The sequence below is a fragment of the Anneissia japonica genome, unplaced genomic scaffold, assembly GCF_011630105.1.
Source record: "Anneissia japonica isolate Jap-2015-1 unplaced genomic scaffold, ASM1163010v1 scaffold288207_len127366_cov164, whole genome shotgun sequence".
NCBI classification, from domain to species: domain Eukaryota; kingdom Metazoa; phylum Echinodermata; class Crinoidea; order Comatulida; family Comatulidae; genus Anneissia; species Anneissia japonica.
Window position 1 is genome coordinate 73,105 of NW_022712472.1, and position 15,502 is coordinate 88,606.

Here is a 15,502-nt window from a genome sequence, read left to right on the forward strand (position 1 = left end):
GTGTTTGTAAGCGGTTATATATACACTCTCGGTTGTATACCTCGATTTAAGCTTGGAAAGTTAGATTATTTGGTGTGGGGGGGAGTGGTCTATTCTTAAACTTATTTGTTCTGAAATTACAATCTCGTCTAAAAAAAATCATCCACAATTGATTGTTTTGACCGTTATTTTTTCTAGTTCAATTAGCCTATATCATTTACGTTCCTTAATTTAACTAAACTCATTGTTAATACGGTACTGATTTTAAAACAATAACACAATCCATTTTTTCAATCCAAAAACATGGTATCATGTATACTTCAATTTATAGTTATGGATTGTTGACTGACGTATGACACGGTTTCCATGCCACTTTATTTGATATATCAGACGTCGTGAATGGTTACATGCTTTTTTACACTCACTGTGTAGTAACCACCGTCTTCTTACTGCGAGCTTAGTAACGGACTATCGAGATATCTGCGTATAGATACGTAAAATTTGTCATCGCGCCTCCGCGTACATATCGACCGTTACCTAGTTAGGCCTACTAATGTTTATATAATACGCACAGTTTTCTAAAGGATTTTCATTTTTGTATCTTGTACGAAGACTGATAGCTGGTTTATATTATTTATTATAGTTAATTGTATATACTTCATGGAAACGATCTGCGAAGGCGAATTATGGGGAGAACCAACAGACAAGAATGCGTTCCCCAGCATAACATCAAACACCAATATGACAGGAAAACGAGGTAAGCATTAGCTTAAGTAGGACTCAAATACAAGACTTTCCAATAATAATAATAATAATATATTATTATTATCATATGGGATCTCTTTAGTTAAACATGTGTCCTGCTTTCGTCTTTTATATAGGCCTATACAGACTTACATATTAGGTTTGTTGCGTAGCACCGTTATTACAATATAAACAGCGTATGTGATAATTTTTAATGAATAATATTATTATTATTAAACAAATAGATAAATTAGAAACAGAAACATTATAATATAGGCCTATATATATTATATATATATATATATATATATATATTAATATGCTTATTGTATATAGAAATTTGGAAAATGTGTTTTGATTATTTATGCTTATGTAATAAATTAAATATTACCATAATAAATTATTATTATTTATTTTACTATCATTATCATTAGACGCAACAGTTTTATAACCATGTGTAACTAATTAATAAATAACAATATCAAAAGGTTTTGTATAATTTTCATTATAAATAATGATAATTTTATGTGTAATTAAGGAAAGAATGTTTATATAATCATATATCAATATTATTGGCAATATAATATAATATTGATCATAGAAATCCCATTGTTAATAATAGTATTATTATTTTCATTGATATAACATCCGGCATTAAAATAAGAGGCCTAATCATAAATAATGACATTCATAGTAGGTCTAATATTCATAATAATTTAATGTACTTAGGCCTATATGAGAAAATAAATGAGTATTCATGTGTTAGGCCTAAATAAATATTAGACAGCGTAAATGCTTTATCAAGTTGATGTTGAATCAATTATTACGAACACCTGCTTGTGTTTCCCGTCTTTTGAAATTGGAAGACGAACCAATGCTGAGAATTTGTTTTGTTATTGTAGGTCATAAATCTGAATTTTCTTTCAAAAATTCAACATTAATTTTCTATTGATATTTCATAATTTAAAAAGGAATCGATAGGTTATTTTAATATCCGTTTTTCAGTCTTCCTTATTTCAGCCACCTGCGGAAAGAGACAGATAGTTAATTGAAAGAAAATCTAACGTAGGCCTACAAAATACTCTTATATGGCTCTTGTAGTTTATTCTGTTTATGGCAACGTCTGTATTTCTCATTGAATCCCGACATATCGAATATCCAGGGTCAGCATTTTAGCAAAATTTATATATTTTCCCAGACAAAAGCTCAAAAATAATCAAACGGGAACTTCCAGGAATTAAATTATTCATCGTAAAAGTTTCAGCTTATATGGTTATTATTTACCAACAAAATAATTATGGTGAGTGATGGCAGCTGTAGAATACGGTCAGTAAAAACTAGCTCACGACTGATTGACATTGATTCCAACTGTCACGCTTGTATATTAGGACTACTTATTACCATGTTTGATACATTTATTTTCTTAGACCCCTAATACATTATAAACATACTTGAGAAAATGGCAAGTATTATCAAAACATAATTGAAATAACGTCATCACTTCTTGTTGCTTTGTGCTGTCTCAATAAAGTTATCAAATCTTACTTAGCTATATATATCCCGTAATTTGTCAGATAATAATTTAACAAACATGATTAACCAGTATAGGCATTTTTATACTATAGTATATAGGCCTAGGCCTGTTTAAATAATCTGAATTTTTCGTTGAAGACAACCATGGAGGTATTATACCTCCATGAGACAACACAACCTTATTTTCATATCTGGACTTACAGATATCAAGCGTACTGCAATGGGCGAGTACATTATCTCAGATGGGGAGGCACCATTAACTCAGCAAGGTAAGATAATTTTGTAATTATTTTTATGTAGTGATCATCATCATTATTATCATCATCATCATCATTATCATTACTATATTTATTATTAATTATGGTTATTACAATTACGCAGAAATAGATCGTTCTGTCAGTGCAATATTATTGTTATTTATTATTCTGTTATGACGTCGTATTTAATATTATGAATGCTGTGATCGAACATGTGCTATCATTACCTCAAGTTATATACAAATACCAAATATTATATCCTATATTTCATGCGTCTAATATACTAATTATATTATTGTAACACTACCACTGTTAAGATACTATCAACATTAACATTCTCTATGCTTATATTGTACATTCATAATGGAATATTTATTCCATGGCGCCGTCGCCGCAAACAATAGATGTTACTGACGCTTTTATTGCTGTGATTACCTAATGAACTCTAACAATAACATTCTATATTTGAATTGCTTACATTAGGTATTTAAGTATAGCATGGTGTTTTAAAAATACATTTTCTAACAGGCGCGTAAGCAATCGTAGGCTACTTTGCAAATTTCGAGGTGGGCTCTGGTCATGATTGTGAGACGTAAACATAACAAAATATCCTATATGGTCACTTTAAAAGGTTAAATCTAAAAATAAACAAGAACCAAATCATAGACAATGTGCAACCTTAATTAAGCCCTGTCCAAACTATGAATTTATATTTGACAAATAACTGTTGTATGCCCATACATAGTCATGATGTGCCTATATATAGTCATTATGTGATTTCATCACTACCGTATTTAGGCATGCCACACGTTTTTGTCAGATAGAATTTGACTTGATAGGGCTTAACATTATCAATTATATACATCTGCATGATCGTTCATCATAAAATATTTTTAAATTATTTTCCATCTTAAGAGTTTTACATCAATCTGAATTTATGTATTGTAGAGTATGCCTACTGGAAATGTAACTGTCATGCTTTTTATCTTTTAATTGGCTGCAATGTGCAGTGCGTTATTTCTTAAACGTGTCCTATTTTAAGGCATCATTAATGTTCTGTAGACCTAAAACAACAATGTGACATCAGAGGCTCATGTGTTACTGCCGCATTCATATAATTATCATCGTTAATGTCTGTTTTACAGCTATTCCGCTACCAGGTCCAGCAGACTATCAACCAAAGTCGCACCTGACGTCACCATTAACACCACAATACTCTATTGTTGGCCGGCCGAAGCCTCCGAAATGTAAGAAAAATCGATAATTACGGAATGATGATGAATAAAGAAATGCTAAGTAGACTTATTGACACAGCAGATAATATGAATACTAAGATTCTTGCGTGGTGTCTATGAAGTCATAAGCCTAATTAAAACAGTGTAAGCATAACACCAATATGGTCGACATACACAAAATGTCATAGGATACTTTAGTATGATATACGGTAATGGACCTTCCCGCTAATCCCCACTCCTTGGCAGGGCGGATCCAGAGATGTCCGAAAGGTGGGGCCGAAAGGGGGATGGGGCGAAAGTGGAGATAACACCAACCTAGGGGCTCTGCGAAATTTTTGTTCTCTAAACTCCCGAAAATAACCTCTGAGGCGTTTTGGAGATCATGTTTTTTTTCTTTCTTTTCATTTTTCTTCTTTAGGCATATTACTTTCCAAAAAGGGGTGGGGGATGACCGGGGCCCTTAAATTCGTCCCCGATTAGGTATTGTTGATAACGTCCCACCAAACGACAGCTTATTATACGTCGTAAATTCGTAAAAGCGTGCGCTTGTATGAAAAGCGCGTATTTCTGGCCTTGCGTTCTGCTTAGACAGTGGTTAAATTTAATTGACACTTTGGAAAGTTGTACAAACCGGGTGATGGTAACATAGGGCCTACATTACGTTCTAACTTTTAAATGATTTTTTTTTTTAATGCTGTAGAATAATATATGCTTACCATTGATACCCTTAATCATTAGTAACTGACAAACAAAAAATAAACCTATACAATAAGTGTAGCTATAGTCAATAGTCACTGTAAAAAATTATTTTTACTTTCAGTGCCGCATCACCCAGGACCAGCAGACTATGAAACGTACGGAGATTTAGTTTTGAGGAATAAACACGTGACCTTCAAATCTAAGGGTATCACATGTCCTCATGGTGTACCAAGTGAGTGAATCCTTTCTTCCAAAAAAACTGTAATGGAAAATAAATATTTTTAGGCCTATGAAACGTTTTATAAAGAAGCCATTAATAGTAGACGATAGTGCAGACCTTGTAACTTAGCTTAGGTCTTTCAAAACGTTATTTCAGAACATATTATTTTCTTTTGAACGTTGTTTTTCCAAAACTATTTCTACTTATGAAGTTTTTATCATTAGAGGAATTGCTGCATTGAGCTTAAAACTTTGGAGAAAATATATATATATATATATATATATAGGGTTTAAAGTCAGGCTCTGTATCTCATTCACCATTCCCCTTTTGTGTCTAAAAACCAGTTTTACAACATTAACAGCGAAAACCATTTTATTCGATTTCTGATGATTCATTGAAAGTTAATACCCTACTAGTGTCGTGTGAATGTTGAAATTGGATTTTTATTCATAATATTAGTCTTCACGCTGTGAATTTTGTGGCTAAGATATATCAGAAAATAATGTTAACACAACGTTGTAGCAACATTAATTTGAAATTACGTTAATACTACGTATTTATGGCTCTAAGATAAAAAAAAAAAAAAAAAAAAAAAAACCTGTTGCGTACCAAACTTCAACGTTATTATAACGTAAAATTGTAAAATACCTTTTTAACAAAAACTAGCAAATAGGATGTAGATGTATATTACAATAATTATCGTGTTGCGGTTTAGGCCTAGATCTATATTGCCATATATTATTATGTTCTGATAAACGTGCTGTATTCAACAGGTGAACATCACTTGACGTGTAGTCTGGGACCTGCTGGTTATTCTGTTCAGTACAACAACACAGGGAAACATGCGCCGAAAGTTGGCATGTCATCCCGACATGCGGAAGGGGTGAACGCGGGGCATCCTAGTCAGCTCGTCCAACCTGTCGACACCTACGGTAACTTAAATCTAAGATATGCATGCATGTGTTCACACGACCACCTTTAAATTAATATGTTCAACTCATGCTGATTTGTCCAATCCAATGGAATGTAATAGGTCTACTAATTTTCTTTAACTACCATATTGAATTGAACAGTTCAAATGAGTAAATATAAACTGAAGATTTTATTTACCGCATTTTATAGGTGTTCGAACACCTGGACCTAATGTGTATCGTCCTAAATCTCCGACTCGTGGTCCTAGGAAATCGTTTGGATGCAGTCGTCGTACTAATGCGGATACCCTTGGCCCTGGACCTGCCGGCTACACGATTGAAGAAACAAGTCTACCAGGACACGGGCCGGCATACAGCCTTTCGAAGAGATTATCATCGGATTGGCAAAAAGGTGAAACAATGTTCCAATCCAAATTTATAATGTTTGCTATAGCAGGCGCTGCCAGATAAATACATCACTATTCAATTGATAAAGAGTAATAGGCTTACAGCACAAAATGTTCAAGATAAAAATATTGAAAATAATATTTCATTTTAATTTTCAGTGACTGACAATCCATCTCCTAATGAATACAATATCGGTACTACAATAGGCAAAGGAGTCGCTATGTCGATACACAGTAGACAACCACTGCGAAAGAAAGGTAAGACTTTACCGGCTTTTTTATCATCAAAGTTTAGCCTGAATGTAAGGCATAATCCACATTGAACAAACAGTGGATATTCTAAACTTTATCATCCTCCTTTTCATGAAAAACATCATCTTCATTATCATCTTCTTCCGCATTCTCCTTTACCTCTTCTTCTTCTTCTTCTTCTTCTTCTTGTTCTTCTTCTTCTTCTTGTTGTTGTTCTTCTTCTTGTTCTTCTTCTTTTTCTTCTTCTTGTTCTTCTTCTTGTTCTTCTTCTTGTTCATCTTCTTGTTCTTCTTTTTGTTCTTCTTGTTCTTCTTGTTCTTCTTCTTGTTCTTCTTCTTCTTCTTCTTCTTCTTCTTCTTAATCTTCTCCATCTTTTTCTTCCTTTTTCCTTCTTGTTCTCCTTTTCCTTCGTCGTCTTCTTTTTTTCTTCTTCTTTGAACCTTACTTCGTGGTCGTCAATCCCTGTGTTAGAAACTTAACCAAAAACTATTTATCCACCTAACAGATGCAATACTATTCTTCAGGGAGCTGAGTATGTGTTAGGTGTTGGATCAATGACTTTGAATGATATGAAGCTTATATGGTATTGTGGGCATGACTCAAGAAAATTCTTATTACGTATCTACAGCTGGACGTTTATTTAAAAATCTTAAAATTAAATATCTACGACCTTAATTAATATCTTACTCTGTGAAAAACTCTTTTTTTTTTATTAGCGGTCAAGGTCCTATTCAATGAAATAAGCTTCCAGGAACTTACAGAAATTAAAAAAATCTTACCAAATTCAAAAGGGTTAACTAAAGAAACACTTTATGTTTTGTTGGTTTGGTTCTGCTTGCATGCTTCTTATTGTCATTTTTTGTTATTGTAAATCCGGTTGCAGGGCTAGCTGATACAAGTTTTCTTCTTGTCTAGTCCTAATCGAAGCCCTGGGTTTAATATTGTATTAGCTTTTAAACGAAATAAATGTTTTTTTAAATTTAATTTAATTGAATTATAGGCTATCTGGTTTCTGTCTTCCTCTGCCTCGAGAACCCGTTCATTCTTTGTGTCCATTGCTGTTATCTTTGTCCATCAATGGTCAGTGGTTCTGGTGAAGTGGTCAATCTCCAATATTATTACTTGGTATGTTCAGTTTATACAGACTCTTTGTCGTTAGTACGAGTCAATGTCATCAGCAATTCGAATGGTTTAATGACGATGTCGTGATAATAATTTTATGACGAATTTGAGCCCTGGTTAATTTAAACTATCAACAGTCTTCTCAAAGTCAATATAAACTAGAATGGTCGTTTCTTTGCCTTGTTTTTAATTGATCTGCAGGGGAGGATTTTAGGGTCCTCTTTTTTTTTTGGACAGTAAAGAAAATTAAAGAAAAAAAATGATCGCCCAAAACGCCTTGGAGGTTATTTTCGTGCCTCTAGAAAACAAACATTTCCCGGACTCCCTAGGGCAGTGTTACCTCGATCGGTCCCACTTTCGGCCTCCATTTCGGACATTTCTAGATTCGCCCCTTATCTGGTTTATTAAGTGTAGATAGTCATGTAGTTGAAACAACATTTCTGAATCCTAACAGTTTATGAGGTTGATTGAAGGTCATGAGTTAGTGATTCTGTTTGTTAAAACTTTGGAGAATTAATTGTATAAATGTGAGAGAAGGCTATTTGGTGATGGCATCCAGGTATATGTGGGTCTATTATATAATGCACTGGACCAAGAGTTCAACAAAGGCAAATCTCCAAAGTCCTTTTGTTTAAATGATAAAGAACATTTTCTCTTACATAAGTGCCGAATGGAAGAAATAAACAGGTAAGCCCCGCACCTTGTATGTTGTTGCTAATTAACAAACCCGACATCGTAAATTACGGTATGAGTTCTGGTTCTGGTTTTGATGAGTAAAGCCGACCTCCTAAATGACTTCAAAATTGTAGGAGTATAGCAGGAGGGGTAGAAATAGTCACATTGATAGGAAAGGTCCACTACCGCAGTTTAAGACTTTGTGGCAACATGGCCCTGTTCTGACTAGTCGGTGGTAATATTAGGTTTGATTACACTCCATGATTCCATGGTTTAAATAACTTGTATTGATATGGAATCATTTTAAATCGTTTCCTGAAGGTTTTTAATATTTTTGCATACTGTTTCTATTCATTTATGTTAATCTTTTCGTCTCTAAGTTAATTCAGTGATTGAATATTTCGACAGAATTGATTTTACCTTCTACCTTTATTGTATATTATGTAATGGTAATTTGTAGGTTGTTCACATTGTGCTCTGCTCACTAAAATTATGTTGTAAAGCTTCAAATTGTTTTTCAGTTCTATCTAATTCCTCTGCATTTTGAAATGATATGGTTTACCAAACATAACTCACTACTGAGGCCTAAGCAGTTGAAAAATATTGAATTATAAATTATATGGCTACATTATCTAATTCAATTGTAAATATAAGAAAATGTTTGTTATTGCTTTTAAGGAGATGACTCGAAAAACAAAGCTGGGCCAAGTCCAAATGCTTACATAATGCGTGATCTTATGACGTATTCGAACGCTCCGGCACACAGCATGACATATAAGCCATTTGAAAATACCCGTAAGTACTGTCTTAAGGCCGTTTTCCACTAGACGAATTTATTTGAGCGAATCGAAAATGTTCGCCTGTACGCGTGTCCAGTTTAATTTTCATCACGAGATTCTCAAATGCGCACAAATTTTCGATTCGCGCGAATAAATTCTCCCAGTGAAAAACGGCCTTTACGCGCCCGTGGACGCAATTGGCCATGCCATTGCAACAGTTATTTAAAGCCCCATTCCCGGCAAAATTTCAGTTTTTAAGAAAAATCTAATTTTTGTATAATGTTATAAAGATTTATAAATATAATACGGAATTGCTAGTTTAACTGAATTTAGACATTCCTAAGAATGAAAAAAAATATAAAATAAGACTGAAATTTGATTTTTTTGTGTTCCACACAAAAAATAAATGCGGATGAATTTTTCATTTTGATTTTGCGATAGGTCGTGAGAAGAAATATCGTAGGCGCCGAAAACATTAGCCTACCTCGATTTAGGTTCTGTTATCACACATAAAAACGGCCGACATGATATTTTCCGTTGCTAGTATTGACACTTGTGAAATATAATATTTCATAGGAATTATTTCAAATTTGTTAAAAAACTGATTCTGACTGAGATTTTGACACTTAAACAAACATATCTCAGCCTAACCGAACGACCTCATTGTGTGAGATGCGAAGTACAAAAACTAATCTCTTTAGAGAGGGCGCACTTTATTGACTGTATAAAGTATACATAAAAGCGAGAGTATTCCATTGGATGCGATCTACAACCTCTGAATTTGCCTAGTAACGATGAATTCGTCGAGAAAATGGTAATATTTTATGAGAAATAGTCTGTATTTCTCTTTTTTTTTAAATTCTTTTGCGTAAAACTAAAATTCATGCCAATATTTTTCCATGATTTATAATAAATGAATTTTGGGAAAACGCCGAACGTTTTACAATTGTGTAAAAAATGATGATCCAATTCAGCTTTAATGAAGCGTAGGGATATCTTCTCATACTTCCTAAGCAAACAAATTGGCAGGTCTTCCGAACTAAAATCTTTAATGATGGAACCAAACGGACGCAAATTGATGAAAAATACAACACATTTTAAGAAAAGAACTAAGGATTTAATTGTAGTAAACATGTTTCCTACAGTCTAGGATTATCTCTGTCTCTTATACACATCTTTAGCTCTTTTTATACAACTGATACAGATCATTTGTTCCTATATCAGAGCAGTACTACTAGGCACCTTTTGTTATGCTTTAAGGGTGAATGGCAATCATATGACAGTAGGCATTTTCTCATTTTGTTGAATTAATGAATGACATCTGAAATTGCAATTCTGAAATAAATACATGTTTATGTTTGCACTGAATTTTGTACTATTGTTTTTATTATCGCTGTTAAAAAAATACCTTTCTAGGTCATATAATAACAAAATGCAAGAAAGCTTCTATGCGCTTCAGATGAAAAATAAAATAAATAAAAAAATGGCACAACAAAATCCCTGAGAGCTCGCTGTCTGTCATCACCCTAACAGTCCTGGACCCCTGCACATGTGACTTGAGCAAAGGAATGAGATGCATTTTCCTGTGGCAGACATTGCAAACCCTGCTTCCCTGATATCCTGGAATATCCAGATGTGGGTAAGTGAAGTTAAAAAGGCGATTCGTAGTTTGAACTGCGCATGCCCGTATCCATGATCAATTGTGTGTACGTTTGTTTACGCTGATTGACCTTGATGCAGGAATGCGAAGTTCAATCTACGAATTGGCTTATTTGCATACCAAACGTGCTTCATATGTATTAATAAACCAATGAAATAATATTTATTTTATTTTTTTACTTTTTAAGCTATAGTATAATTTGTAATTATTATACTATTCAAAAACATTATTCTTATTTCATCCGATGATCGTGGTAATAATGATACAAGGTGTATTGATGCCTTGTTTAGGTCACTATACATTGTATCATTTTGGTGTTCATAATTACTATTATTATGATCATGATTATTATTATTATTATTATTATTATTATTATTATTATTATTATTATCATTTATTTTTTGGGGATAATTTTTTTTTGTTTAACAAGTGAAATAAGTGTTACAGACATGCAACGTTTCAGATTCACTTCGGCTATCCTTTCTCAAGCATTGATTCTAATGCTGATTAATTTATCACTGGTATCCATTTTAAGTTAAGGATAATACTCCCGGCCCAGGTGCATACCACAGACCTAGAAAGTTCACAGACAACGACAGACCAGCCTATACTATGAAAGGACCAGCAAAATCAAAAACAAGTAAGGATAATAACATTTGATGGAGTAGGGTTTAGGCTTAGGATACCAAACGCCTTGATGAGTTTATTATTTTTAATTTTATGTAAGTATGTTGTTATGTAATTTGGACCCACCACATTAAAAAGATACGGAGAGGTCTAAAGTTAAGCCAATTTGTATCTGTCCCAAAATTTTTCATACAATCGCTACGGTACCGAGTGTTTCCGCTAGTAACAATAGCAATTTTATAAACCAGGCTTCATATAAGAAAGTTGTAGTTAAAGTTGCTCACTGTTTCCTTCTCCCCATCTGTCATAAGCAGAGATATGGTTGGCTGTTTAATACCACTATCTAACCTAAATTATGATATCAAATCAAACTGTATAAAGTTGTAGCCATTCTAAATCAAACTTTATTTTATTCGTTTCTCATAATTCTAATAGACGAAGTTCCTGGACCAAATCATTATGACATTTCAGTATCGCATCGTCCAGACGGCAAATCGGCTCCACGTTTTTCGATGGCAAAACGCTGCACAAAGCCAGTTATAAGTAAGCTCTCACTTTATATTGTATATTTCATATTGTAGGCATACGTTTCACTCAGGGGTATAAATATGTAAGATGTAAATGATTTTGAATACGATTGGGCTGTTCTGAATCAGACTACGATGGTTCGGGCACATGACACGACTATCACCACACACCTGTCAAACAAGCACTAGCAGAAGCCGAACGAAAAATTAAAAAGAAAGTAGGACGACGAGAAAATTACATGGCTCACCACGATGAAGAAGCAATTTAAAAGACATTGGTCTTGACTATATAAACAAGCACAAAAACTAACAATGGACAGAGAGAAATGGAAGAAGCTAAGTGATATAAGTGACCAGTATGGGTTGTAAAACCCGGTCTAAAGACAACTGAAGAAGAAGAGAGAATCGCGTTTTGAAATGGCACCAGTACAAGAATAAGGATTGACGTTGTGCTTGAATGATCATGCAATAAGAAAAAAACAATTGAACTTATTTCCTTAATTAAATCCCATAATGAAGATTTATTAGAGCATTATACCTCCATGACCAGAGCACCACTTATTTATCATGGCTTGACACTGATTGGTGGATGAGAAATATAATATTATTTTATACTTATTATTCTCGTCATTTAGGGTTATTATACTACTACTACTAGTAAACAATAGACCTAAGTTTACCATTTAGTAAATTACTTTGCAAATTTTGAATAAATAAAATTTTCAATATTTTAGATAATGGTGTACAGCATCAGCCAATAATAATAATAATAATAATAATAATAATAATAATAATAATAATAATAATAATAATAATAATAATAATAATAATAATAATAATTCTGGATTTATTTATAACCAACAACAATATTGCAAATTGCTTACAGTTTTGTCTTGCTTTTCGAATACAAGACCTTACGATAATCATTTGTCTGATACTATAAATTTTGGGAAAGACATCGAATAGGGCCTACATTTTTCTTTAAATGTTTGTCTAATAATTGTTATATTAAATGATAAATGTGTAACTGGCATTGAAAATACTTTCTTATTATCAGAGAATGACAACCCTGGGCCAAACGTCTACAATCCACGTGCAGATACGAATGACGGTCCAAGCTACAGTATGACTAAACGACCCAAACAAATGAGACGTAAGTAACGGCTATAAGTCCATATAACTCTGTACTTATTGACCTGCACATAATCACAATGTCCAATGCGTGAAAATGCGCATTTTATAAGACACAGGCATTGCTGATGGCACGAGGTTTGGTTTAATATCGTGCTCATATTTAAACTTACGCAGTTTTTGTGTAAAGTCGGGCACTCGCAGCAGTGACGCACCCAGAAGCCTTGAAATAGTGATATGGGGCGCGAAGGTGAAGTGCGAGGGGTCTTAATGATCAGTTAAGGGGTGCTAAGTTGCAAAATAAGGTGATTTTAGGGTGGTTTTTAACTACTTGACTGTGATTTTTTGGCGGCGACTTAGGGGGCGCAAGTAATTTTTGGAGGGACGTGCGCCCCCCACGCACACCCCTAGATACGCCACTGACTCATTATTCACAAATTCAATTCCGCCTTTTGTGAGCGCTAGACGACGTGACGCCGTCTGCTGGTTGTCGGTGGCAGTCTGAACGGCGGATCGTCATTAAAACCAATCCGTTACGCGCGCACGTCTTGGCATTCTACATAAAATCGCCGACGACCTTCGGGTCCACAGTAAGTGCCCGGTTTAACACGCACACAAACTGCGCTTCTATTTGTGATTTCAAATTGGACAGGTGTTTTAGACGAATTTTTTTTATTGTATTTTTAAATCTTGTTGTGAAAACCAACGTAAGCTATTACAGGTTATAGCTTAGGCCTATATTTACGAGATGAGGTGGTGTTCGTGAGGGTGTGTTAAATGTAAAAGAATTTTTTCATCACCGATACATAGAATAAAAAATGACATACATTCTTTACTGTTCTCTATATATTTCTACTATTGTACACCATTATAGTGAAACCAAGTCCGGCTCCAAACTCCTACACTGTGGGGACCGGTCAAACCAGTAAAGGACACTACACTGGGCCAAAAGCAACCTTCAAGTCACGTGGTAGTCCGTACGTTTACGGCGGATACGCCTTGCAGGCTTCAGTAAGACTTCTGCAAAATTAATTCAACATTGTGTTCAAAATCCCACAAGTGTCACTCTGTTAATAATAAACATTTGGAAAATTGCTCAAAAATGTGAGATGTGTTATATTTCGTGATTTTATGATTTGACACCAATGATAAATTTTAAGACAATTTCTTATGGTTCTTATGAATCGGACACTAATAACGGAAGACAATCTCCTGCTTTGTTTTTTTTTTTCCAATTAATGTATTTCTTTTGTACACTATTTAATTGCCAACGACTGTTATGAGAGTGCTCGAGTTAGGTTATAAAAAAAAGTGTATACGATTAATTACGACCTTAATCCGAACTTGGTGCAAATTATAAAAGTTCAAAAGTGGTGCTACTTCCTAAAAGTGTTAAAGCATAAAGAAATTACACTTTGTACAGTAATAGAAATCCACGATGCACAACGGATTGATCATTCTTTTTGTCATAGAATTATAGTTTGCTGGATTTACCTTTCTTTGCCTGTCAGTAATGGAAATTTTAATTTATTTAAGAAACATTTTAAGGAATCGTTTACATAACTTTTTTGTTGCGTGACTATTCATTTTGCTGATGAGTGCTTGTGGATTCCAAACATTTATTATACAGGAAGTCCATTCATTTTTGGTTGGTTGGCCCATCTCCCTACTCATCAGCAATCCGTATACTCTCCTTGTTTCAATGCATTTTCTCTTTCATTCGATTTTAATGTTTTTATTCTGTTTTTATTAAGTTTTTTTTATATATATACTTATATATATTTACTATTATTATTTGTTTATTTTTTGTTTTATGTATACATGTCCTAGGCCTAATATATACCGGTAATGTATATATTTAATAATTTAATTAGAAATAATTGTAATTATTAATTAAACATATATAATATAATGCGTAACCAGCCTTCACAATGCCCTCATAATGTCACCGGGGACGCAACTGCCAAAAAACTATTTTTGGCAGCGAATGGATGCTACCAAATAAACATAGTTTATAGGGACGGTCCCGCATTTCAAAGTTATTTTGGATGAAACACGCATTTTGCAGAAACAAATTTGTCACGCATTTAACAAAAGTCTATGCGTGATAACGATTTATCACAAATTCAGGGGAAAATGTATTTAAAATTAGAAGAAATTGGTTGTATTAAAACTATAAAAACGGTGATGCAGTAACTTGAGTCATTAGAGAGTACAGTACTTTCTTGAAGGCCCTAATTATTTCACTAACGAGTTACTAAAAATTGATCAGTAATGAAATGTTTGTGTAGGTCTACATAGTGCAGGTGCTCAAATTAAACATAGGCCTACATTGAAACTCAAATTGGCTTTATTAATTTTTGCTTATGTACCTGTATTATCAACAACACTACCTGAAATCGTTTTAAAACAGCTTTAAAATGCTCAGAACGTCGGAGCGGGGAGGGAGTGGTCCCCTGCCGCTTGGACCCACCCCCCCCCCACCCAGCCAACTGGTATAGTTAGGCCTACTCACGCATTTCAAATCTCTCAGGTTGGTAACTATGAATAAACAATTAACAAACTACCGGATTTCTGGGTTAATTTGCAAGGTACTACATTGCTCAACTATTTTTTACTTAGGGGTCATCCATTATTTTCAAGATTGTAGGCCTACAAAACGTACCGGTACGCTGGGGGAGGGGGTTGAAGGTGTGAGTACGCTTTTCAAAAAGTACAAAAATAAAGATTTGGAAATGTTAGCC

At 33.9% G+C, this 15,502-nt stretch overlaps 1 protein-coding gene across 1 annotated transcript; it reads left to right on the forward strand.

Moving 5' to 3' along the window:
- Positions 1-457: 457 nt before the first annotated feature.
- Positions 458-13,863, forward strand: LOC117107827. The gene is made up of 13 exons (XM_033249616.1): positions 458-736; positions 2,460-2,525; positions 3,659-3,760; positions 4,569-4,679; positions 5,441-5,599; positions 5,790-5,990; positions 6,145-6,243; positions 8,713-8,829; positions 10,387-10,452; positions 11,009-11,113; positions 11,536-11,643; positions 12,685-12,780; positions 13,633-13,863. The coding sequence occupies exons 1-13, from the start codon at positions 640-642 to the stop codon at positions 13,788-13,790; spliced, it is 1,485 nt and encodes a 494-aa protein (XP_033105507.1). The 5' UTR covers positions 458-639; the 3' UTR covers positions 13,791-13,863.
- The last annotated feature ends 1,639 nt before the right edge of the window (positions 13,864-15,502 follow it).